This window comes from Ochotona princeps, chromosome 16 (genome assembly GCF_030435755.1).
Source record: "Ochotona princeps isolate mOchPri1 chromosome 16, mOchPri1.hap1, whole genome shotgun sequence".
Classification (NCBI taxonomy): Eukaryota; Metazoa; Chordata; class Mammalia; order Lagomorpha; family Ochotonidae; genus Ochotona; species Ochotona princeps.
Window position 1 is genome coordinate 14180575 of NC_080847.1, and position 24424 is coordinate 14204998.

The 24424-nt window shown below is 43.4% G+C and overlaps 1 protein-coding gene across 2 annotated transcripts in view; it reads right to left on the reverse strand.

The window, feature by feature from the left end:
- Positions 1-24424, reverse strand: part of NFATC3 (nuclear factor of activated T cells 3) — a 114330-nt gene that overhangs the window by 50473 nt on the left and 39433 nt on the right. For both annotated transcript variants that reach the window (XM_058674782.1, XM_058674783.1), the window contains exon 3: positions 21847-22009. In XM_058674782.1, the coding sequence (XP_058530765.1) occupies positions 21847-22009 (163 nt within the window). The remainder of the gene's footprint in view (positions 1-21846; positions 22010-24424) is intronic.

Genomic DNA, 24424 nt, shown 5'->3' on the forward strand with positions numbered 1-24424 from the left:
ATTATAAAACACAACTCAGAACCCTAACCAAGAAACGACAGAAGACAGAACAGGTCAATCAACTATCTCAGCTATATGTTGGCAGCGAAATACTGGGAAAATGGAGACTCTATGATGGACTATGTCAACCATTGGATTCTTCAAAACCTCATAGTGCTTGGAGTGGCAAGATTGGCAGCGATTCATAACTGGTGAACCATCCAAACCACTTGAGCAAGAACCTCGGAGCATGCCCTACATCCAGGACCTGAGGAGGGTGGGAAACTGGGTGAGCCTTCTCCCTAAATATCCCCCTTTAAACCTGAAGGAAACAATATGGAAATAATAGTCTTACCCACTTTCCTATAGCCCTTGAACCTTTTTACCCCAATTAACTATGTAAAGATTGTCAAAAATATAATTTAAAAAAAAACATAAAAAAAGAATTATAAAACACTGGAATATATTACAAAGGGTTGGGAGGTTCTTGTTTTTTTTTTTTTTTTAGTAACTATGGAACAACAACAAAAAAATGCAAAACCTTCTGAATGTGCTGTAGAGAATACAAATAAATGCTGATTCTGTACTCGGGATAACACCAACCATTCAGACCAGAACTAAAGACCCTTCAACAGGTTGTGAAAATTAGAGGCATTATATTTTAGTAGTCTGAACAACCTTATTTCATTTTATCAACCTAGGACAATTTCCTTATTTATTTCTTTCCTTTTTAAAAAATTATTTTGATTTGAAAGGCAAAGTTAGAGAAAGAGAGAGAGACAGAGATCTTCCATCTGCTTCTTCAGTCCTTAAGTGGCAGCAATGGGAGCAGTGGCTAACCAAAGCCAGAAGTTAGGATCTTCTTTCAGGACTCCCATATGAGTGCAGAGGCCCAAGGACATGGATGCTCTTCTGCTGCCTTCCCAGGCATTAGCAGGGAGCTGGATTGGATGCGGAGCCTCTGGGACTTTGAACTGGTACCCATATGAGGTTTGCATGCTACACTACAGTGCCAGTTTCAGAATTTCAACTTATTTAATAAGCCAGGCTACTGACTTTCCTTAGTATTCTTCACTATTACTGATGTTAAAATGACCTGGAGGATGGCCAGGAGCTGCTGGAAGCAAAAACAGTGACCACAAGAAGGGAGCAATGAAAAGAAAAAAATATCAAAGAAACAGATAGTTTCCTTTTATTGATTCAGTCCCCAAATGCTCATATTGGCTGGGGCTGGGCTGCAGTCAAAACGAGGCTGAGATGAGGCAGAAGCCAAGAGCCAAAAACTCAATCCAAATCTCCCAAAGGGTGGCATCAGCCCAATTATTTGAGCTATCACTGCCACCTCCCAGGGTCTGCTGTAGCAGGAAATTAGAGTCAGAAACTGGCCTAGGAATGTAGTGTCCCCGTCCCCGCACTCTGATTTGAGATACAGGCTCCTTAATTGCTAGGCTATAAATACCCCCACTCTTTTTTCTTGCTTGGACATGATGAGCATGAGCTGATTATTTACAAATTTTTTGGAGGCATATTTAGTTGTCAACATGATGAATGGGGTGCTCTGTAAGTATTCAGTGAGGAGTCAAGGGTTTTAAATTCCTCTGAACAAATGTGAGTCACAGTTCTTCAAGGTGAAGAACTAGCCTATATCATTGAAAACTTCAAAATGTCTTTTTAGATATTCACATAAAAAGAAAATTTCGTGAACATAAAATTAATTCGTATATATAAAACAAAATTCATAGTTTTAACATGTATCAGTTTTTTCTTAAGATTTATTTATTTTTATAACAAAGGCAGATATTCAGAGAGGAGGAGAGACAGAGACAAACATCTTCCATCCGATGATTCACTCCCCAAGTGAGTGCAACAGCTGGAGCTGAGCCGATCTGAAGCTAGAGGCCAGGAACCTCTTCCTCCAGGTCTCCCACACGGGTGCAGGGTCCCAAAGCATTGTGCCATCCTCGACTGCTTTCCCAGGCCACAAGCAGGAAGCTAGATGGGAAGTGGAGCTGCCGGGATTAGAATCAGTGCCCATATGGGATCCCGGCGCATCCAAGGCGAGGACTTTAGCTGCTAGGCCACACTGCCAGGCCCCATGTATCAATTTTTTAAAGATTTATTTATTTATTTATTTATTTTGCACAGTCAGATATTCAGAGATGAGGAGAGACTGAGAGGAATATCTTCCGTCCAATGATTCACTTCTGAAGTGATTGCAATGACCGGTGCTGCACCCGATCCGAACCCAGGAGCCAGGAACTTCCTCCAGGTCTCCCACACAGGTGCAGAGTTCCAAGGCTTTGGGGTGTCCTTGAGTGCTTTCCCAGGCCACAAGCCGGGAGCTGGATGAGAAGTGGAGCTGTTGGGATTAGCACCGGCGCCCATATGGGATCCCAGTGCGTTCAAGACAAAGACCGCGCCGGGCCCAACATATATCAATTTTTCATGAACACACCTACCACACAGAGTTCATCATTTTAGAATGCTGGTAATGCAACTCACGGTGTTTGGGCTGCTGATTATCGCATTGAGCTCTGTACCTCCAATAACAATCACTACAAAACCTATCCATTTTGAAAAATACTTTTATGTATGTGCACATATATATTCAGCTGAAGGTTTACTTATTTGAGAGACAGAGGCAAAAGAAAGAGAGAGAAAGACACATTGCCATCCTCTGGCCCACTTCCCAAAATTCAAGAGCCAAAAACCCAATACTAGTCCCTTGCATGTGTGGTAGGAATGGAATTTGTTGAGCCATCACCCGGTCCCCCAGAGTCCACACTAGCAAGACACTGGAACTGGAAATGGAGGCCAAGTATGAAACATATTTACTCCAATGTGGGACTGACACCTAAGAGCCAGGCCAAATGCCCATCCAGATACATTCTTCTTCATAATATGATAAATTGATATTTGTATAACTGTAAATATACTGAATACTGTATGTATACCGTATATATACTGAACAAAGTAGCATTACAATTTTTTTTAAAGGGAAAAGCTGGATTTGGGGCCAGCACAGTAGCCTAGTGGTTAAAGTCCTCGCCTTGCACGCACCGGGATCCAGCCTATGTGTCCCAACAGCCCCGCTTCCCATCCAGCTCTCTCTCTCTGTGGCCTGGGAAAGCAGTCAAGGACGGCCCAAAGACTTGGGACCCTGCACCTGCATGGGGGACCCAGAAGGGGCTCCGGGCTCCTAGCATCGGATTGGCTCAGCTCCAGCTATTGTGGCCACTTGAGGAATGAATCACCAGAAAAAAAATCTTCTTTTCTGTAAATCTAATAAAAATAAAATAAGTTAAAAAAAAAAGCTGGATTTGATAGACAAAAAACAATTGTTTATAAGATTTGCAACTAAAGAGGGACAAAAATCCAGAAGTGCAACCAGCAAATGACTGTGACCATAAAAAAGAAAAAGGACAATAAATAGGAAAAATGCTCCATCAAGTAAATGAGGCATCACTCTCAACCTACTAAAATTAAAATAGCAAAGGGAGGCAGGCACTTGTCCCAACTTCCTAGAATGTCACTTAGGGCGTTCACATTTGTATCACAGTGCCTGGCTTGAGTTCTGGCTAGTTCTATTACATCTTCTTCTTTTTTTTTTAAGATTAATTTATTTTTATTACAAAGTCAGATATACAGAGAAGAGGAGAGACAGAGAGGAAGATCTTCTGTCCGATGGTTCACTTTCCAAGTGGCCGCAATGGATGGAGCTGAGCCAGGAGCCAGGAACTTCTTCTTGGTCTCCCAAGTGGGTACAGGGTCCCAAAGCTTTGGTACATTCTCCACTGCTTTCCCAGACAGGGAGCTGGATGGGAAGCAGGGCCGCTGGGATTTGAACTGGCATCCATACGGGATACCGGCATGTTCAAGGCAAGGACTTTAACGACTACACTATCACTCTGGGCCCTAGTTCTATTACTTCTGAACCAGCTTCCTGCTATTGTGTGTCCTGGGAGGTAGAAGATAGCTCAAGTACCTGGGTCCCTGCCATCCACCTGAGAGGGTTGGGACCCAAACTGAGTTTTGGACTCCTGATTTTGGCCTAGTCCAGCCCCAGCTACTACAGACATATGGATGGGGAATAACTGAAGAAAGAGCTCTCTGCCTTTCAAACAAAATGAAAATGAATAAACTAGCAAAGAACAGAGCAGTGGTAATATCCCATATTATCATTCTTTACTTTCTGGTTATTTGCATCACTTGATCGTCTTTGTTACAATTTTAATGCTAGTAACACGTTGTACATACTCTATACATTATAACTATAAGTTGCAAATACATTTTTATACCTATAATGAATTCATGGGTCTGGTGTTGTGGCATGCGAGTTAAGGTGCTATCAGGACGCAGGCATTCTGTATAAGCGTTGGTTTAATTCCTGGTTGCTCCATTTCTGATCCAGTTCTTTGCAAATATGCCTGAGAAGGCAGTAGAAGGTGACCCAAGTGCTTGGGCCCCTGCACCCATGTGGGAGACCCACCTGGATGCAGTCTGGCACAGCTTTGGCCGTTGTGCCCATCTGGGGAGTGAACCAGTGAATGGAAGATCTCTTTTCTTTTTTTTTTTTTAAGTAAAGATTTATTTATTTTTATTACAAAGTCAGATATACAGAGAGGAGGAGAGACAGAGCGGAAGATCTTCCGTCTGATGACTCACTCCCCTAAGTGGCTGCAACGGCCGGTGCTATGCTGACCCAGAGCCAGGAGCCAGGAACTTCCAGATCTCCCACACGGGTGCAGGGTCCCAAGGCTTCGTGCCATCCTTGCCTGCTTTCCCAGGCCACAGAGAGAGAGCTGGATGAGAAGTGGAGCTGCCGGGATTAGAATCAGTGCCCATATGGGATCCCGGTGCATTCAAGGCGAAGACTTTAGCTGTTTTGGCCACCGCACCGGGCCCGGAAGATCTCTTTTCTCTCTACTTTCCCCTCTCTCTAATTTATTTATCTGAATTCAAATAAATTAACTGATCTTTAAAATTTTATTATGAATTCTGGATCTGTTTCTTCAACAGAAAATAATTTTAACTCTTTCAGCTGCTTCTTCTGGATTTTATTCCCCAAGGTTATACTGCTATTTCATAATTTTTTGATGTAACATATATTATCTTTTTAAAAGATTATTTTTATTTATTTGAAGGAATTACAAAGGAAAAGGGAGAAACAGGTCTTTCATCCACTGGTTTTATTGTCTGGAGCTAGACCTGTCTGAAGCCAAGGTTATCACTTGGCTGTACTTCACAAAAAAGAAAAAGCTGGGTCTCTGTTTCTTTGCATATTTTCATGTAATCCTCCTGTGGGGTTTTTTTTTCCCCCCTCAGTCCAAATTTTTCTTTCAGAGATATCTAGTGCCTTAAATTCTTCAGCTTTTCCCAAGGTTCTTGGGCACAAAACAACTGGGCTCCTTATTGGTTCTCCCCATCAAGCAGGCTTAAGCTGCAGCTGTCTTAGGTTTTGTGAAGACAAACATACACGTTGAATGTACTAAAGTTGTAATTTTCTGTAAATATTTTATTATTTACATAGTCAAAAAATCTGTCATTTTCATCAGCAATATGTCTCAAATGTTTAATACAAGATAATTTTAATGTGCTAATTAAAGCTGAAACCATTCCATAAAATAAAATGTCAACATGATTTTTAAGCCTAAGTAAAGCAATATAACTAAAGAAGAAACTCCAAAAGTGTGAGCATACATGTGTGTGTGCACGCGCATAAAAAAACTTAGGATTCTATTTTCTGTGACAGGTGGGCTAGAAACAATACTGCATAAGATTCACCTACATTTATACATGGGGGTGGAAATGTGAAGGTATACAGTGGTTACATGCTCTGTCTTAATTACATGAATTAATCTAATCCTGAAATTCCTACGGAGTATATTTATATGTTTTACACAGGAAAAAATTATAGCTAAAAATGATTACAACACTTCCTCAAACTAACCAAGTACCAAGTGATTAGTCATTCTTTTCTGCTAACGTTAAATTGAGCAAGTTATTCTATGGAACCAAATGCTCATCTCAAGGAGAAGAAACAAAAACTTCATTACTCTAAGTTCTGTGGAAAGAACACCCATGCCCAGCACAGGCTACATGAATATCCTTTATTGAAAATGCCTGGAATCGGGCCCGGTGGCGTGGCCTAGCGGCCAAAGTCCTCGCCTTGAAAGCCCCGGGATCCCATATGGGCACCGGTTCTAATCTCGGCAGCTCCACCTCCCATCCAGCTCCCTGCTTGTGGCCTGGGAAAGCAGTCGGCCCAATGCATTGGGACCCTGCACCCGCGTGGGATACCTGGAAGAGGCTCCTGGTTCCCGGCATCGGATCGGCGCGCACTAGCCCGTTGCGGCTCACTTGGGGAGTGAATCATCAGACGGAAGATCTTCCTCTCTGTCTCTCCTCCTCTCTGTATATCTGACTTTGTAATAAAAATAAATCTTTAAAAAAAAGAAAATGCCTGGAATATCTGAAAGCAATGAGTTCACCCAATCTTCCCTGAACCTCAATCCTTCCCACTCTGATAAACCATGTAATCATTATTACAAAACAATATTTATTTTTAAAAATGCCTGGAATAAAATGTCTCCAGATTTGGAGATATCCGCACATATTTGAGCAGCTGAATTAAAAAATCTAAAACCCTAAATACTCTAAAATCTAAAACGATGGGGCCAGTGCTGTGGCATAACAGGCAAAGCCACCACCTGTAACACTGGCATTCCTACGTGTGCCAGTTGCAGTCCCAGGTCACCTGTGAACCAGCTCCCTGGTAACGTGCTTTGGGAAAGCATAAGACTATCCAAGTGACTGGGCTTCTGGCACCCATACAGGAGATCTGGTTGGTTTCCAGGATCCTGCTTCAGCCTGGCCGAGCCCTGGTTGTGGCAGTCATCTAGGCAGTAAACCAGTGAATGGAAAATCTTCCTCTATCTCCTTGTTTCTCCAAGTTCCTATCTCACTGCAACTGCCTTGAAAATAAATAAATATATAACACTTTAAAAGAGAAAATATTCCATCAATGCTTATCACTTTATCAAAATCCCATTTACTGGCAAAGACTACATACCAAAGAACCCTAATCATGCTAAATGAGTCATGTATACACAGTGCAGCATACATTAGCCACCTGTCTTTTATATTTCAGCAAAATGAACTGCAGTTGGTGGAAGGTAATCATGCATATATTTCAAAGGGAATACATTGGGCCTGGTACAGCAGCCTAGTGGCTAAAGTCCTCTCCTTGTACACACCAGGATCCCATATGATCACCAGTTCTAACCTGGGTTGCTCCACTTCCCATCCAGCTCCCTGCTTATGACCTGGGAAAGTGGTAAAGGACAGCCCAAAGCCTTGGGACCCTGCACCAACGTGGGAGACCTAGAGAAGGAACCTGGCTCCTGCCTTCGGATCGGACTAGCTCCAGCCGTTGCAGCAGCTTGGGGAGTGAATCAAGGGACAGAAGATCTTCAATCTGTCTCTCTTCCTGTCTGTATATCTGGCTTTTCAATAAAAATAATAAAATAAATCTTTTTTACAGAAGACAATACATTCCATAACACATACTTCAGAAAACATCTGTTTCACTGGTATCTGTCATAGCATAAGAATGAGACTACTCTTTGCATTGGAGGGGTTTTAAAGGAACATCAAATAATTAGACTACCATCCCATCCCACCTTTAGACGAGAACCTATGCTGTAGGCAATAAACACATAACCACAGCTAAAACCACTCACTAAAAACTTTCTCCTTGCAATGTAATTAATATAAAAAAAAAACCTTTCTCGTACTGTCAGTACACTTTCCTTCAGGCCACCCTCTGGTTTGTAGAATAAGGTCAGCCTATCTGTTATGTTTCTGTGATATTTCCATAGCAAAGTTGTGCAACTGCTTAATTTAGCTAAAGCTAAAGGGTTAAAGCATGAGGGTCACTACAAAACAGACAACAGTAACTTCCGTAAGAGGAGCTCCAGTATCAGTTCTGCCAAATTACTTAGGGGAAAATACATTGCAGCCATTTGGGGAATGAACCAGGAGATGTAAGATCTCTTTTTGTTTCTCCTTCTCTCCATAAATCTGCCCTACAAATACAAATAAATAAATCTTTTTCAGATTTATTTTTACTGGAAAAAGGCAGATTTACAGAAAGATCTTGCATCCAGTGGTTTACTCTTCAAGTGGTTGCAACAGCCAGAGCTGATCCAAAGCCAGGAGCCAGAAGCTTCCTCCAGATCTCCCACATAGGTGCAGAGTCCCAAGGCCCTGGGCTGTCCTCAACTGCTTTCTCAGACCACAAGCAGGGAGCTGAATGGGAAGTGGAACAGCCAAGATATGAACTGGCACCCATATGAGATTCTAGAGCATGCAAAGCAAGGATTTAGTAACTAAGCCATTGCACCAAACCACAAATAAACGAATATTTTAAAAAATGAAAAAAGAAAAAAAAAAGTCCCTAAGTGTAGGCAACTGCCTAGGTTGTCTTGTGGTTAAGCAAGTAAACAAGTATTACAAGTGCTACACTGCTGGGAGATAGTAACCAAGAGCTGGTGGGCATTCTGAGACTGGTGAATACAAAATCTTTGTTAACTATACCAGTGTGTCAACATAGTTGCCTATTACACTTTTTTTTAAGGGTATGTGGGGAAAGTAGGGGATGCCTGGTGGGGATGTATCATCCCATCCCCCAGGCACACTAGGTGCTGACACAAGGGGATGGGGGCCGAGAGGGTGCAGAGGGGCTTGGAGTATGTGTTGGGGTACGGACGTGGGAAATGACTGAAGACTGCCTGGGGAAAGGGGTCTGGGAATGTGTTGGAATGGAGCCTGTTGAGGATGTGTTTGACTGGGGAGGAGTGACTTCTGAGGGCTTCCACAGACCAGGCCACTGCACTCACAGGTGATGAGGGAACTGAGGTCAGGAAATTGGAGGGCATGTCTCAGTTAGGTCAAGTCACCTCCCCAAGTGAGAGACCTGGGCTGGGCTAAGTAAGTAGCATTGCCTGCTGCCCACGAAACTGAGGCTGGGGAGGTATGCCTGGCTGGGTTACGCCACAGTACCCACCCATAAGTGTAGCAGGCGGCGGCGGGAGGTAGGGACATGTCAGGCTGGGACGCAGCATACACTGGAACATGAGAGAACTGGATCTAGGAGGAGATTTATGGGCTTACCTATGTGGGACTGCAGCACCTGCCAGTTTATATGGAGTGCTGGGGATGGTGACAAGCTTAGCCAGGCTGGACCACAGAACTCACTGACACTTGTAGGAACTCGGAATGGGAGGAGAGAGGGAGGGCTGGACTAGGTTATAGCACATGCTGGCACACGCAAAAGCTGGAACTGAGGGCAGATCACATCAAGCAGGGCAATGGTACCCGCTGGCACACATGAAATCCAGGGCTGGGAGTGGACCTAGTAGAGAAACTTGGAGAACTTCCCTGCTAAGACACCGCTCCTCCTAAAGAGTTTGAGAGCCAGGCCTAGAGGCAGGCTGGGCTGGGCCATGTCACAGCACCAGCCAGTGAGAGCTGACTCTGGGGTGGTGGGAGTGGTGGCGCTCCATTCAGGCTGGGTCAAAGCATCTGTCATCATGCACAAGATCCAGGGAAGGAAATTGGCCTGACAGAGGAGCTTTGGGGACTTCCCTGCTAGGCTGCCAGCTCCCATTGGTAAGCAAGGCTGTAGCACCCACTGGAATGTATTTGGGCTAGATCTGGGGGCAGGCCAGAATGGGCTAGTCCCCAGTATCCACTGGCCTTTGGGAGAGGCAAAAGGGTGTGGGATAGGCCAGGCTGGCCTGTGAGCCAGGTATGGGGAGAGAGGGTCAGGTGGGCTAGACCACAGTACCTGCTAAGTACCAGGACATGGGGGGACCATGTCAGGCTGGGATATATGCATATCCGCTAGCACATGCATATCTGAGGTTGTGAGTGGGCCTGGTGGTGGAATTTGGGGAACTTCCCTGCTAGTTCACAGTTCACTGTGGTGAGCCTGTCAGCTGGGGCTGGGATCAGGCCAGGCCAGGCCAGGCTGGATCAGTTCACAGCACACACTGGCATGAATGAGAGCCAGGAGAGTGTGCAGGCCAGGCTAGGCTGAGTCATAAATACCCACCAACTCACATGAGGACCAGGGCTGGGGGTTGGCCAGGCTGGGCTAAGCTGCTGCTCCTGCAGGTGAGAGCTAAGAATGGTAGCAGGGCATTTTGAGCCAGGCTGCAGCACCTGTCAGTGAATGCCAAGACTGGGGTCAGGCCAGGCCATGCCAAATTGGGCTGCAGCACTGGCTGACATGTGCAAGACCTGGGACTGGGAGGAGGCCTGGTAGGGGAATTTGAGGACTTCCCTGCTGGGTTGCAGCTTTCACAGGTGAGCATGAGAGCTGGGACGAGGGGAAGGCTGGTCTAAGGACAGGCTATGCTGAACTAGGCTGTTATACCTACTGGCACATATGAGAGTCAAAATGAATATGGGCCAGCTGGGCCAGGCCATAACACCCACTGGCAAGTGCCAGGACTAGGTACAAGTCATATCAGGCTAGACCGCAGTACCCCTGCAAGCACAAGAGCTAGGGTTGGGGGTAAGTCTGGGAGGGGAACTGTGGACACTCCCCTCTAGACTGCACCTCCTACTGTGAGCTGGGGAAAGGTGAGGCTGAACAAGACAGCAGCAGCCATTGGCATAGGTGTGGCCAAGTCTGGAGGCAGGGCGGGCAGCTGCAGCACCCATGAGTATGCACAAGAGCCAGGTGGGATGCAGGATAAAACAGCCTAGGCTGTGGTATGTGTAAAAACTGGGGCTAGGGGTGTGCCTGGTGGGGGTTATTTGGGGTTTCCCAACTAGGTTATTTCCCATTGGTGTACGTGAAGACTGGACCTGTGGTGGTTGGGCTGTGCTAGGCTGCAGCATTCACCAGTATGTGCCCTGGCTGATGCAGGTTGACTGACTAACCTGACCCTGCACTAGCTGGCACACACAAGAGTCAAGACTGAGGTCACCCCAGTCAAAGTTTCTAAGGAGACTCCAACTAGATAACTAGACTCAAGCACTGGTGAAAGGGAAATTCACAAGACATATTGTCTGACCTTGAATTACATGTACTGGGACCCGGCCTCTTCAGTCACTGATGCCTGTGCAGTGGACAGCATTCCCAGAGGCACACAGGGGACATGACAGCCAGCTCATCTACACCAGTATAGGATGCAGAGTATGTTATCAGAAGATGGAAAGCAGAACAGGTTGGACAACTCTCCTGGCCCAGTTTTGCAGCAAGAGTCTGGGTCTGTGGATATACTAAGGTAGACTTTGTCAGCCAACAGACCTTGGAAAGATGTTCTCAACCCTGGTACAATGAAGTTGACAACATCTAAGAACTATCAAAAACCATCTAATTAACACTTTCAAAACATTCTTTCCCATATCACAGTCTCTATGGCATCTTAGATAACTGACCCCACCCCCAGGTATTGATGTGGTTTAAAAGCCAGAGTGTCCCCACTCCTGAGCCGACACAAGAGGGGGAAAAAAATAATTGAAACATCTGTCCCACTCACCTTCCTCCATACCTCAGCTCTCCCCACCCTAACTGGAAGTATACACAGGCATTACATCCCTCTTAACTATGTAAACAATATGAAAAATGAAATTAAAAATTAAATTAAAAAATACCCAGGAGGACAAAAGCTTTGTTTTGTTTATCTCTGGATTCCCAGCACCTTCAAGATTATCACTAATACACTAACCAATTAAAAACTACTCAGGTCAAGGGCCTGTCCTTGGCGCAACAGGTAAAGCCACTGCCTACAGTACCAGCATCCCATAAAAGCACCAGTTTTGAGTCCCAGGTGCTTAACTTGTGATCCAGCTCTCTGCCAATGCACCTGGGAAAGTGTTTGGGGTCAGACTAAGCGTCTGGGCCCCTGCACCCATGCGGGAGACCTGAAAGAAACTTCTCGGTTCCTGGCTTCAGCCTGGCTCAGCCTGAGAAGTGAACCAGTGGATGGAAGACTGATTTTTCTCTCTTACCCTCCCTCTCTCTGTAACTCTTTCAAAAAATTAAGTATTAAAATAAAAACAAAGACCAAAACAAAATACCTCAGAACAGATGTTTGACCTAGCGTTTCAAGATATCAGCTAAGCTGCCAATATCCCATGTAAGAGTACCTGGATTTGAGTCCCAGGTCTGCTTCCCAATTCCAATTTCCTGTCCATTCAGACTCTGGAAAGCAGCAGATGGTGACTCAAGGGTTTTTAAAATTTATTTCCGAGCTCCTAGCTTTCAGCTCCAGCCCTAATTCAGTCTCAGTCACTGTGGACATACAGGGAGAAAATCAGCATATGAGAGCACTCTTTTTCTATGTACTTTCCAATTAATTTTTAGCAGTTGGCATCATGGCATAGTATCTTAAACCTTTGCCTGAAGTACCACCTTCACTTATGGGTACCATGTTTGAGTCCCAGTTGCTTCACTTCCTATCCATCTCCTTGCTAATATGCCTGGGAAAAAGCAGCAGAAATTGGCCTAAGTCCTTAGGTCCCTGCAGCCACAGGGAAGACCTGGAATAAGCTCTAGGTTCTTGGCTCAGACTGGTCCTGCTCTGGTGGTTGCGGCCATTTGGGGAAATTAATCAATGGATGGAAGATATCTTGGTCTCTGTAAATTTGCATTTGAAATAAAATTAAATCTTTAAAAAATTAATTTTTAAGCAAAAAGCTTGCATTATATCCATCAAGTTAAGCCACCATTTGTGACACCCACATCCCTTGTTCAGTGCCAGTTCAGGTCCCAGCTGTTTCTCTTACTATTCACCTCCCGAATAACGAGCCTGGTAAGTCACAAATGATGGCTCAAATTCCTGAGTCCCTGGCATCCATGTGGGAGACCTGGATGAAGATGCTGGATGGAGAGCCTAGTCTAGTGCTGAGGATTTGCAACAATTTGGAGAATAAACCTGTAGCATGTATCCTCTCTCAGTGTTACTCTCATTCTCTTTTTCTTTCTTGTTTCCCTCAGTCCATGATCATGCCTTTCAATTAAAAACATTTATTAAAAACATCAAATAAACAAACCTCCATTAAAAAGTCTACGGCTAACAAATTACTTAATGAGACAATTATGAATGTTTTACCCCGAGTTTGTGAAAAAGATGTAGATTGTCCTCTATTACCAGTTCCATCTACAGTGTAATAGAGGTCAAAGTCAATAAAGCAAGCAAGAAAAAGGAAAAACTGCATGAAGATTTCAAAAGGGAAGTTATTGTAGCACAGCAGACAAAGCCACCACTAGGGATGCCTGACTTCAGGCCTGGCTGCTAGAGCTTCTTCTCAGGTTTCCTGCAAATGCATACTGGGAGGCTGAAGGAGACAGCTCAACACAGCAGACTTCGCTGGAGTTTGAGGTTACTTGTTCTGGTCTCACCCAGTCAAAACTACTGCAAGTATTTGGAAAGCAAAACAGCTGGGCTCTTAAATAACCAAAAGTAATATTAACCTCTTAAGATTAAAAAGGAGGGCCTGGCAGCGTGGCCTAATGGGTAAGGTCCTCGCCTTGAACGTGCCAGGATACCATATGGGCACCAGATCTAATGCCATCAGCTCCACTTCCCATCCAGCTCCCTGCCTGTGGCCTAGGAAAGCAGTCGAGAACGGCCCAAAGCTTTGGGACACTGCACCTGCGTGGGAGACCTGGAGGAGGTTCCTGGCTCCTGGCTCGGGATCGGCACAGCACCGGCCGTTGCGGTCACTTGGGGAGTGACTCATCGGACGGATGATCTTCTTCTCTGTCTCTCCTCCTCTCTGTACATCTGACTTTGTAAAACAAATAATAAAAATCTTGAAAAAAAAAGATTAAAAAGAAAGAAGTAAAACACATCAATTAAAATACATTTGACTAAATTTTTTAAAGATTTATTTACTATTTGAAAGTCAGATTTATGGAGAGGAGAGGCAGAGATCTTCCATCCAATGGTTCACTCCCCAGATGGCCACAACAGTCAGAGCTGAGCTGATCCAAAGCCAGGAACCTCCTCCAGGCCTCGCATGCAGGTGCAGGGTCCCAAGGCTCTGGGGCATCCTCCACTGCTTTCCCAGGCCACAAGCAGGGAGCTGGATTAGAAGTGGAGCAGACTGGATATAAACTGACACCCATTTGGGATCCTGGCGGGTACAAGATGAGGATTCAGACACTAGAATACCATGCCAGACCCTTGAGTAAACATTTTAAAAACACTGAAGAAGCTAAAAACAAACAAACAAACAAAAAATAAAACATCCAACAAAAAATAACCCCGAAACACTGAAAAAGCTAAATATCAATATTTTTTAAAAGTCATATTTCTATATACTTCAAAACGAAACTAAAAACACTATTTACAATAACAAAGAAATCAAATATCTGCAAATGGCAAATGTTAAAATTTCTACACTGGAAACTTTAAAACACTGTTGAGAAACATTTTAAAAACAACAAAATATAGGCAGGCATTTAGCACAGTGGCTAAGAGGCTGCTTAACATGCCTGCATCCCACCCAGGAATGTCTAGATTCAAGTCCAAGCTTGGCTGCCAGTTTCAGCTTCCTGGGAGGCAGCAATTGACAGCTGAAGTAGGAGGGCCTAGGCAGCACTTCAAATGAGTGCCCAGCTCCAGGGTTTGGCATGGCCCAGTTCCAGCTGATGCGAGCATTTGATAATTATGGGACTAACAGATGAGAGCTCTGCATGTTTCTCTGTCAGACAAATAAGATAAAAAAAAAAAAAAAAAAAAAAAAAAAAACCCACAGGGCCATCTGTGGTGGCCTTGTGGCCAAAGTTCTCGCCTTGCATGCACCGAGATTGCATTTGGGTGCCAATTCATGTCCCAGCAGCTCCACTTCCCATCCAGCTCCCTGCTTGTGGCCTGGGAAAGCAGTCGAGGACGGCCCAAAGCCTTGGGACCCTGCACCCGCGAGGGAGACCTGGAGGAAGCTCCTGGCTTCTGGCTTTGGATCAGCTCAGCTCTGGCCATTGTGGCCACTTGGGGAGTGAATCATTGGACGGATGAAAGATCTTTCTCTGTTTCTCCTTCTCTCTGTATATCTGTCTCTCCAAGAAAAATAAATAAATCCTTACAAAAAAATTTGCCACCAAAATAAATAAAAGGGCCAACAAAATCATGGACTGGAAAATCAGTACTGTTAACAGACAAACCTTCTCAAACTGACCTGCAGTTTTGAGATAATGCTAATCAAAATCAAAATAAAAACCATTTTCATTTATTTGTTTTGCTAATTTTATTTTGGTATTGAGATTTATGAACTCACTCTAAAATTCATACAAAAAATAAAGAACCTTGATATCAAAACAGTCATTTTTCATAAAGATTTATTACTTCTTTTTACTGGGAAAGCAAATTTTGCAAACGAAAGAGGAGGCAGAAAGAAATCTTTCATCCACTGATTCACTCCCCAAGGGCCTGCAAGAGCCAGAGATGAGCCCATTCGAAGCCAGGAGTCTTTTCCAGGTCTTTCACATGGGTAAAGGGTCCTCAGGACTTGTGTCATCCTCTATTTCTTTCCTAGGCCACAAGTAGGATGTTGAATGGGATGTGGAGCAGCCAGGACAAAAAACGGCACCCATAAGGAATCCTGTCACTTGCAAAGGGAGGATTTAGCAAACTGAACCAATCTTCCTCCTGTACATACTGGGATCCCATAAGGGTGCTGGTTCAGGTCCTGGCTGCTTCACTGACCATTCAGCTTCTTGCCTGTGGCCTGGAAGAGCGATGCTGGATGGTCCGGGGCCTTAGGACCCTGCACTCGTGTGAGAGACCCAGGGGAGGGAGGTTCCTGGCTCCTGACCTCTGATCTGCTTAGTTCTGTTCATGGCCATATGGGGAGTGACCCAGCAGAAGATCTCTGTCTGTCTCTCTCTCTCTCTGTAAATCTGACATTACAATAAAAATAAATAAATCTTAAAAAAAAGGATAAAATTTACCTAAATTACTACTTATTTTATAAAGCTATTATGCTGGGAAAATATAATGACTTTTAAAAATAGATGATATAGTGATTTAGTCTACAGTGATAGACCTAGGGGACCAATGACACAGAACAAGTAATAAAAGCAAGTCACAGACATAGGATCATACAGCTAAATACAAAAAGTAAAAATTTGGAAACCATTGTCTCATCGACTTTCCCCATTCCTCATTCCCTTTCCACCCAATCAGTGATCCATGTGGGTGTCTCTCCTTCTCAGCTATGTAAACATCATTAAAAATAATGAAAAAGGAATGTAAAAAAAAATTAAAACAAGTTAAACAATAAAGATTCCGGGGCCCACAGCAGCGGCTCAATAGCTAAATCCTCACCTTGCACACTGGGATCCCATATGAGTGCTGGTTTGTGTCCTGGCTGCCCCACTTCCCTTCCAACTCCATGCTTATGGTCTGAGGAAAGCAGACCAAAGTCTTAGGACTCTGCACCCATGCGGGAGACCCGGAGAAGCTCCTGGATCCTGGCTTCAGATCGGCTCAGCTCCAGCCATTGAGGACACATGGGAAGTAAACCAGTAGATCGTATATTTTTCTGTCTCCCTTCTCCGTAATTCTAATATACCCTTTCAATAAAAATAAGTAAATCTTTACAAGAAAACAATTCCAGAATAAAACACAAGTGCTTGTCTTCATAACCTTGGTATAAGCAAAGGTCTTGAAAAGGATATAAAGCATCACCAACAGAAGAGAAAACTGGGGCCACGCGCAGTAGCCTAGTGGCTAAAGTCCTTGCCTTGCACATGCTGGGATCCCATATAGGCACTGGTTTGAGTCCCAGCTCCTCCACTTCCCATCCAGCTCCCTGCTTGCGGTCTGAGAAAGTGGTAAAGGACGGCCCAAAGCCTTGGGACCCTGCACCCATGTGGGAGACCTGGAAGAAGCTCCTGGTTCCTGGGTTCGGATCAGCTCAGCTCCAGCCACTGAGCCACTGGAAGAGTAGATCAGTGGACAGAAGATCTTTCTGTCTCGTCTTCTCTCTGTATATCTGACTTTCTAGTAAAAATAAATAAACCTTAACAAAAAAAAAAAAAAAAAAGAAGAAGTAGAAGAAGACTGATCATTTGAAAGTAATTACCTGGGAGCAGATATTTTGCCTAGCAATTAAGACACTGATTAAGATGCCTACATCTGATAATGAAGTACCTGGGTCAAATTCTGGCTCCAGTTCTCTACTCCAGCTTCCTGCTAATGCAGACTGTGGGACACAGTAGATGATGACAAGAGGTTTAGTCTTTGCTACTGATGTGGGAGATCTGGGCTGAGTTCCTGTCTTTCAGCTTTCGCCTGGCCCAGGAATTTGGATAGAGCTCTTTTCTTTCTCTTTCTCTTTCTCTCTCTCCCCACCTTTCAATTTAACAACAACAAAATTAGGAAAAAAAATATAATCAAGAAACTAAACATACAAGCAACAGATCTGGAAAACAAAAATTCTCACACTCAATACTCGTGCGATCAGAACGTGGATCCACCCCCAACCTCCCATATAGGAGAAAACAAAAGGAAAACTGGAAGCATTTGCCCCACTCATCTTTCCCCACACCTTGACCCTCCTCACCCTAATCAGTGCTTTTCATGGGTATGCATCCTTGTCAACTATATAAACAACATCAAAAATAAAGTTAATTTTTTTTTAAAAAAAGGAACTTTGATCCAGAACAGTAAAAAAAACTAACACATAAGTATGAAACAGACACAATTAATTACAAAACTGTTCAAGGTGCATGTTTGTTGGGGGAGGAGAAGGTACAAATACAATGTGAAGGTGTCAAGAGACCTGAGGTGTCTGGGCAAGACTGCCACCCAAGAGGAAATCATTACAGGCATCAGTACATCAAGTCAAGAACTGCACAGCAAGGGCCCGGCACGCCTAGCGGCTAAAAGTCCTCGCCTTGAGCGCCCCGGGATTGCATATGGGCGCCAGTTCTAATCCCAGCAGCTCCACTTCCCATCCAGCTCCCTGCTTGTGGCCTGGGAAAGCAGTCGAGGACGGCCCAAAGATTTGGGACCCTGCACCCACGAGGGAGACCCGGAAGAGGTTCCTGGTTCCTGGTTCCTGGTTTCGGATCTGCGCAGCACTAGCCGTGGCATTCACTTAGGGAGTGAATCATCGGATGGAAGATCTTCCTCTCTGTCTCTCCTCTCTGTATATCTGACTTTGTAATAAAAATAAATAAATCTTTAAAAGAAAAACTGCACAGCAGCTCTGAGCACTTCCCCAGCATGTAAAGTACGCGCAAGCATGGGAATGCAGAAACCAAACAAACAACAACAACAACAAAAACAACGACAAGGACCCATGGATCCTGGGTCCCGTCTCCCTGAACACTCAGGCTCAGGAACCCCTTTCCTCAAGACTTTGAGCACCTGGGGGGGGTGGGTATCCTAAAGTAATCTTTAACACGATAAGATCACATCCATTTATAAACATAATTACTGAGTGAACACAGGTTATCTTGGACTGGAAACCTCTCAATCACAGTTATGTTATGAGGATATCCCCCTGCCTCAGCTCTTGGTCCCCTTTTTGATTTTATTAAAACTTGGTTGTTTGGAGAGTTTCTTTAGACAAAGATCATCTTTCTGCTATAGAAAATGAACTAGATCCAGACTCCATTCTTCTCAGCTCATTCCTAGTTCTGAGTCTCTCCCAGACCCCAATTCTGAGTTTATCAAACCCAGGCAGCTGGTGGCAACCACTAGCTTGAGCTTCCTTTATTGTCTTCCTTCACCTGGTGGCTCTTGTATTCTTCAACTCTCAACTCACATAACACATCCTGCACTAAAAATAAAACCAAACCAGTAGTTGTCTTTTTCATCTTCCTTCATTCCTAGACCTATTTGAATTCATTGCTGTAACATTAAAAGTCAGGGGGATCTCAGAGGTTAAAGAAAAAAACTGATTAAAAGAAACTATAGCGGGCCCAGCGGCGTGGCCTAGCAGCTAAAGTCCTCGCCTTCAACGCCCCGGGATCCCATATGGGCGCCTGTTCTAATCCCGGCAGCTCCACTTCCCATCCAGCTCCCTGCTTGTGGCCTGGGAAAGCAGGAGAGGACGGCCCAAAGCTTTGGGGCCCTGCACCCGTGTGGGAGACCTGGAAGAGGTTCCAGGTTCCCGGCATCGGATCGGCGCGTACCGGCCCGTTGTGGCTCACTTGGGGAGTGAAACATCAGATGGAAGATCTTCCTCTCTGTCTCTCCTCCTCTCTGTATATCCGGCTTTCCGATAATAATAATTAAAAAAAAATCTTTAAATAAATAAATAAATAAATAAATAAATAAAAAGAAACTATAGCATAGTGAATTAATTTGCTGCCTGCAACTCCATCATCCCACATGGAAGCATTTGTTAAAATTCTGGCTACTCTGCTCTCAGTTCATCTCCCTAATAATGTGTCCTAGGTAGTAGCCGAAGCAGGCCTAAATTGGCTGGATCCAAGTGGGAGACCAGGATGATTCCAGACTCCCAGCTTTGGCTTGGCCCACTCCTGGGAGTGTAGGTATGTGCATGTTCTCTTTCACTCAAATGAAAAGATTATATAGCAATTCGTTGTTTGAGTACACAAAGACAACAGATACTCCACATTTTTTCCAAAACATACAGAATGCATAACTCAAAGCTGTCCTTAAACAAAAAACAAAATTTAAAACAACGAAATAAAGCATAAAAGACCTCAGAAGAATTGAAACTGTCAAGATACAGAGGAAAGGCTAACCAGCTGGGCAGTGGCAGACAGATCTGAATGGAAAAGTAACATATGCAAGGAAATTCAAGGGGCCGACACTGCTGCAGTGGGTTAAATTGCTACCTAAACCTCACAACTGACAGGAGCTTTATTCCAGGGTACTCTGCTTCTGATCCAGCTCCCTGCTAATGTATCTATAAAAGCAGCAAAAGACTCCCCAAATACCTGGACCCTTGCCTCCCATGAGGGAGACCCCAAAGGAGTTGTAGCCTCCTGAGTTCCACCTTAACGAATCCTAGCTGCTGCACCATTTGGGGAGTAAAACAGAGGATGAAAGATGTCTCTTTCTTTCCCTCTTTCTGCAACTCTGCTTTTCAAATGAACCAATATTAAAAAAATAAAAGAAAAAGACACTTCAGGAGATAGTAAAGAAGGAGTAAGCTGAACAGCGACAATTATGTTACTTTTTGGAGCAGGGAGTTAATTTAAATCTAAATCTGAAACAAAGAGTTTAATCTTTCAAGCACTGATCTAATGTCTTTTTATGATCACAGAAAGATCTTTCAGGATTTGGTAAACAGTATATAAGGGGCCAGCATGATGGTTCAATGGGTTAATGCTCTGCCTGCAAGCACCAGCATCCCAAATGGGTGCTGGTTTGTGTCCCAGATGCTTCACTTCCCATCCAGCTCCCTGCTGTGGCCTGGGAAAGCAGTGGGGAATGGGCCAGGGCCTTGGGACTTTGCATTTGCGTGGGAGAGCCAGAAGAAGCTGTTGGCTCCTGGCTTTGGATCAGTTCAGCTCCTGTAGTTGTGACCATCTGGGGAGTGAACCAGCAGGTGGAAGATCTCTCTGTCTTCCATTAATCTGTCGTTCCAATAAAAATTTTTAAAAAGAAAAAAAAAAGTACCTAAGATTCAGCAGTTCTTAGTTTTATTTTAGCTTCTCCTTTAATGTTATTTTTCATTCAAATTAATTTAAAGTTACTATTCAAGTGTTATATTTCATATAAAATTTCACCTTATTTTCTTGTAATAAATTCAAATATTTTACTTATTAAAATACAATCCTATTCTTTAAAAGTTCATTCATTTTTCTAGCCTTCCAAGTAGTTTTTCACTTAAATCTGAATTATTAATCAAATCTCAGCAGTGCTTACTTCTGAGGGAATCTGACTGGTTTATTTTCCTACTTTCTGTATTATAATTTAAACGAATACATATTACATTTATAAACATACTAAATTCATTCTTTTTAAAAATAAAAAAATAACCATTTGATTATGGTATCAATCTTCTTTATTCTAGATTCCGCAGCTGCAGTTAAATCAGGAATATCTTCTAGCCTCACTAAGAGTAGGGAGAGCAATCACTGAAAAATATGTAGCCCTGAGGCCAGCATGGTGGCATAGTATGCTAACCCTACACCTATTACACCAGCATCCCAGGTGTGCACTGGTTCATGACTGGCTGCTCCACTTCATTCATATTTTTTTAAGATTTATTTATTTTATTTGAAAGATAATTTTTACAAAAAACGCTTCAACCCCCTGGTTCAAACCCCAAATAGCTATAATGGTTGGAGCTGAGCCAATCTAAAGCCAGGAGCCAGGAGCTTCCTCTGGTCTTTCACAAGGGTGTAGGGGCTCCAGGACTTGAGTCATTCTCCAGTTGGGAGCTGGAGTGGAAGTAGTGCAGCCAGGACACAATTTGGCATCCATAAGGAATGTTGACACTTACAGGATTAGCCTGTTATACCATCATCCTGGCTCCTGCTCCACTTCTGATCCAGCTGCTTACTAACAGCCATGGGAAAGCAGCGGAGGATGGCCCAAATCCTGGGGCCCCTGCACCCACATGGTAAACTTGCAATAAACTTTTGGTTCCCAGCTTCAAACTGGTCCAGCTCTGGCCATAGCAGTCATTTGGGAATCAATCAACGGTGAAGATTCCTCTTTCTCTCTTAGTAATTCTGACTTTCAAAGTAAAATACACAAACCTTAAAAATAAATAAACAAGTAAATTAAAGTGTACCCAAAAAAACAGGGCTCCCTAGTTTGAATTTTCTCTTTGGCTTCTGTAATAGCTAACTTGACAAAATCATCTAACAACTAACAATTAGCTGCAAAGCAAGCCCCAAAAGTCTCATACCTTTACAACAGGATGTCCCCCAGTAGATGCTTTTACTGCCCCTCGACTACCTTCCGTTTCATAATGGGCTCGATGATGGGTTTTGGGTTGCACTTCTATTTTCAGCTCACATTGTCCAAAATGAGTTGGTAAAGGCCAGTCTAGTGGAGGTAATGAGGATGTGCTATAAACAAAACACAGACATGCATTTCACCAGGCTATGACTGCTAAGCAGTGACTCAAATCACTTTTTGCCAACACCAACATTTCTTTCTGTGATATTTGAAATGAAATATTCCAGGATGAAATTTCACTCAGTATACAAAACACTGGTTGCAAATGGGTACTTAATAACTAATTATTTAATCTGAAAATATAAAATATATTTATTGACATTTTGATTTCTCCTGTTTTTAAAATAAATTCCATCAATTTGTAAAACTGTAATTGTTTCTCAACTATGTGTATGTAATTATAAAAACAATCGAACAATAATAACTTGGTCTCTTAAGGCAGATATGTATTTCTGTGTGCTTATATCAGTGTCTTTCCAAATGTCTAAACATATACGTCTCTTGACCTGATGTATCTTGCCTCTCTTTCCTGTTATGGTCTCTTTTAGTCTATCATATAGATTGCTTTCCCACTTCTTGCCAAATGACCTTTTCTAAGCCTTTTTGAAAACTACCTATATTTAGGGACATTTGCAATTTGAGGTTAAAGTTATTTTGAAGACATGTTTGATGGAAAACTACAAGGAAATGCATCACTGTAGCATCTTCCTAACACTTGAGTTTCTTTAGCTTAGGAAGATATTTTAAACAGTTTTAAGGTCTAAATATTCAGGTACATATTTTTTTAAAAGATTTATTTATTTTTATTGGAAATACGTATATACAGAGAGAAGAAAAAACAGAGAGAAAGATCTTCCATCCGATGGTTCACTCCCCAAGTAACTGCAATGGCCGGTGCTGCATCGATCCAAAGCCAGGAGCTCTTCCGGATCTCCCACGCGGGTGCAGGGTCCCAAGGCTTTGGGCCGTCCTCTCCTGCTTTCCCAGGCCACAAGCAGGGAGCTGGATGGGAAGTGGGGCTGCCGGAATTAGAACCGCCGCCCATATGGGATCCTGGGCGTGCAAAGGGAGGACTTTAACCACAACGCTATTGCGCCAGGCCTGAGGTCTAAATATTCATGTACATATATATTGTCACTAAAAGTTGAATTAGAGGGCCCAACTTTTTTAGTTACCATCTGCAAGACTGATATCCCACATACTTGTGGATTTGAGTTCCAGTTGCTCTACTTCTAATCCAGCTCGCTGCTTATGCACTTGGGAGAGCAGTAGAAGATGGCCCAAGTGCTTAGGGACCTGTGGTAGATATAGAAGCAGCTCTGGGCTTTTAGCTTCAGGTTGGCCCAGCCCTGGTCATTGCAGCCGTTTGGGGAGTGGAGCATTGAGTGAATAAAAGATCTCTGTTTCTCTCTGTCATTCTGCTTTCCAAATAAATAACTTTTTAAAAAGCAGTTAAAATTTTGTATTATTCCTTTTAATAATTTTAAAGACCAATAAGACTTCCAAAAATACCAGATCCAAAAACCATAAAGGAGGACAAATTTGAATACATAAAAGTTAATAATTCCTCTACAATAAAAAAGCTATTAATTTATAAAGTGATAAAAATCAAATTATTGGAGCTAGTGCAGTGGCCCAACAAGCTAAGTCTCTACATGTGGATTTACCATCTCATATAGGTAACAGTTTAAGTCCAGCTGCTCCACTTGTAATTCAGGTTCCTGTTAATGACCTGGAAAAGCAGAGGAAGATGGCCCAAGACCTGGAGCCCTTACACCAACATGGGAGGCCTGGAAGAAGCTCTTGGCTCCTGGCTTCAGACTGGCCCAACTCTGGCAGTCGTGGCCACCAGCAGATGGAAAAGTATCTCTATATCTCTCCTTTTTTCTCCATAACTATTTCAATTAAAAATAAATACATCTTCTTTAATTAAACAAGTATAAAGATTTGGGACCAGCATGGTGAGTCAACAGGCCAATTCTCTACCTGCAAGCGCCAGATTCCCATATGAACACTAGTTTGTGTCCCAGCTGCTCCACTTTCCATCAAACTCTGCTTATGCACCTGGGAAAGCAGTGGAGGATGGCACAAGTCCTTGGGTGCCTGTACTCACCTGGGAGACCCAGAAGAAGCTCCTTACTCTCAGATTTGGATCAGCTCAGCTCTGGCAATGCAGCCATTTGTGGAGTAAACCACAGCATGGAAGATTTGTCTTCCTCTCTGCAAAAATTTGCCTTTCAATAAAAATAAATCTTTAAAGAAATTTTTTTAAATTATGGGAAAAATACCACAAACAAGAAATGCAAAATTTTAGTCATATTTTGACTTCTTTTTTTTTTTTTAAAGATTTATTCATCTTTTTTTTTATTACAACCAGATATACACAGAGGAGGAGAGACAGAGAGGAAGATCTTCCGTCCGATGATTCACTCCCCAAGTGAGCCGCAACGGGCCAGTGCGCGCCGATCCGAAGCTGGGAACCTGGAACCTCTTCCGGGTCTCCCACGTGGGTGCAGGGTCCCAAT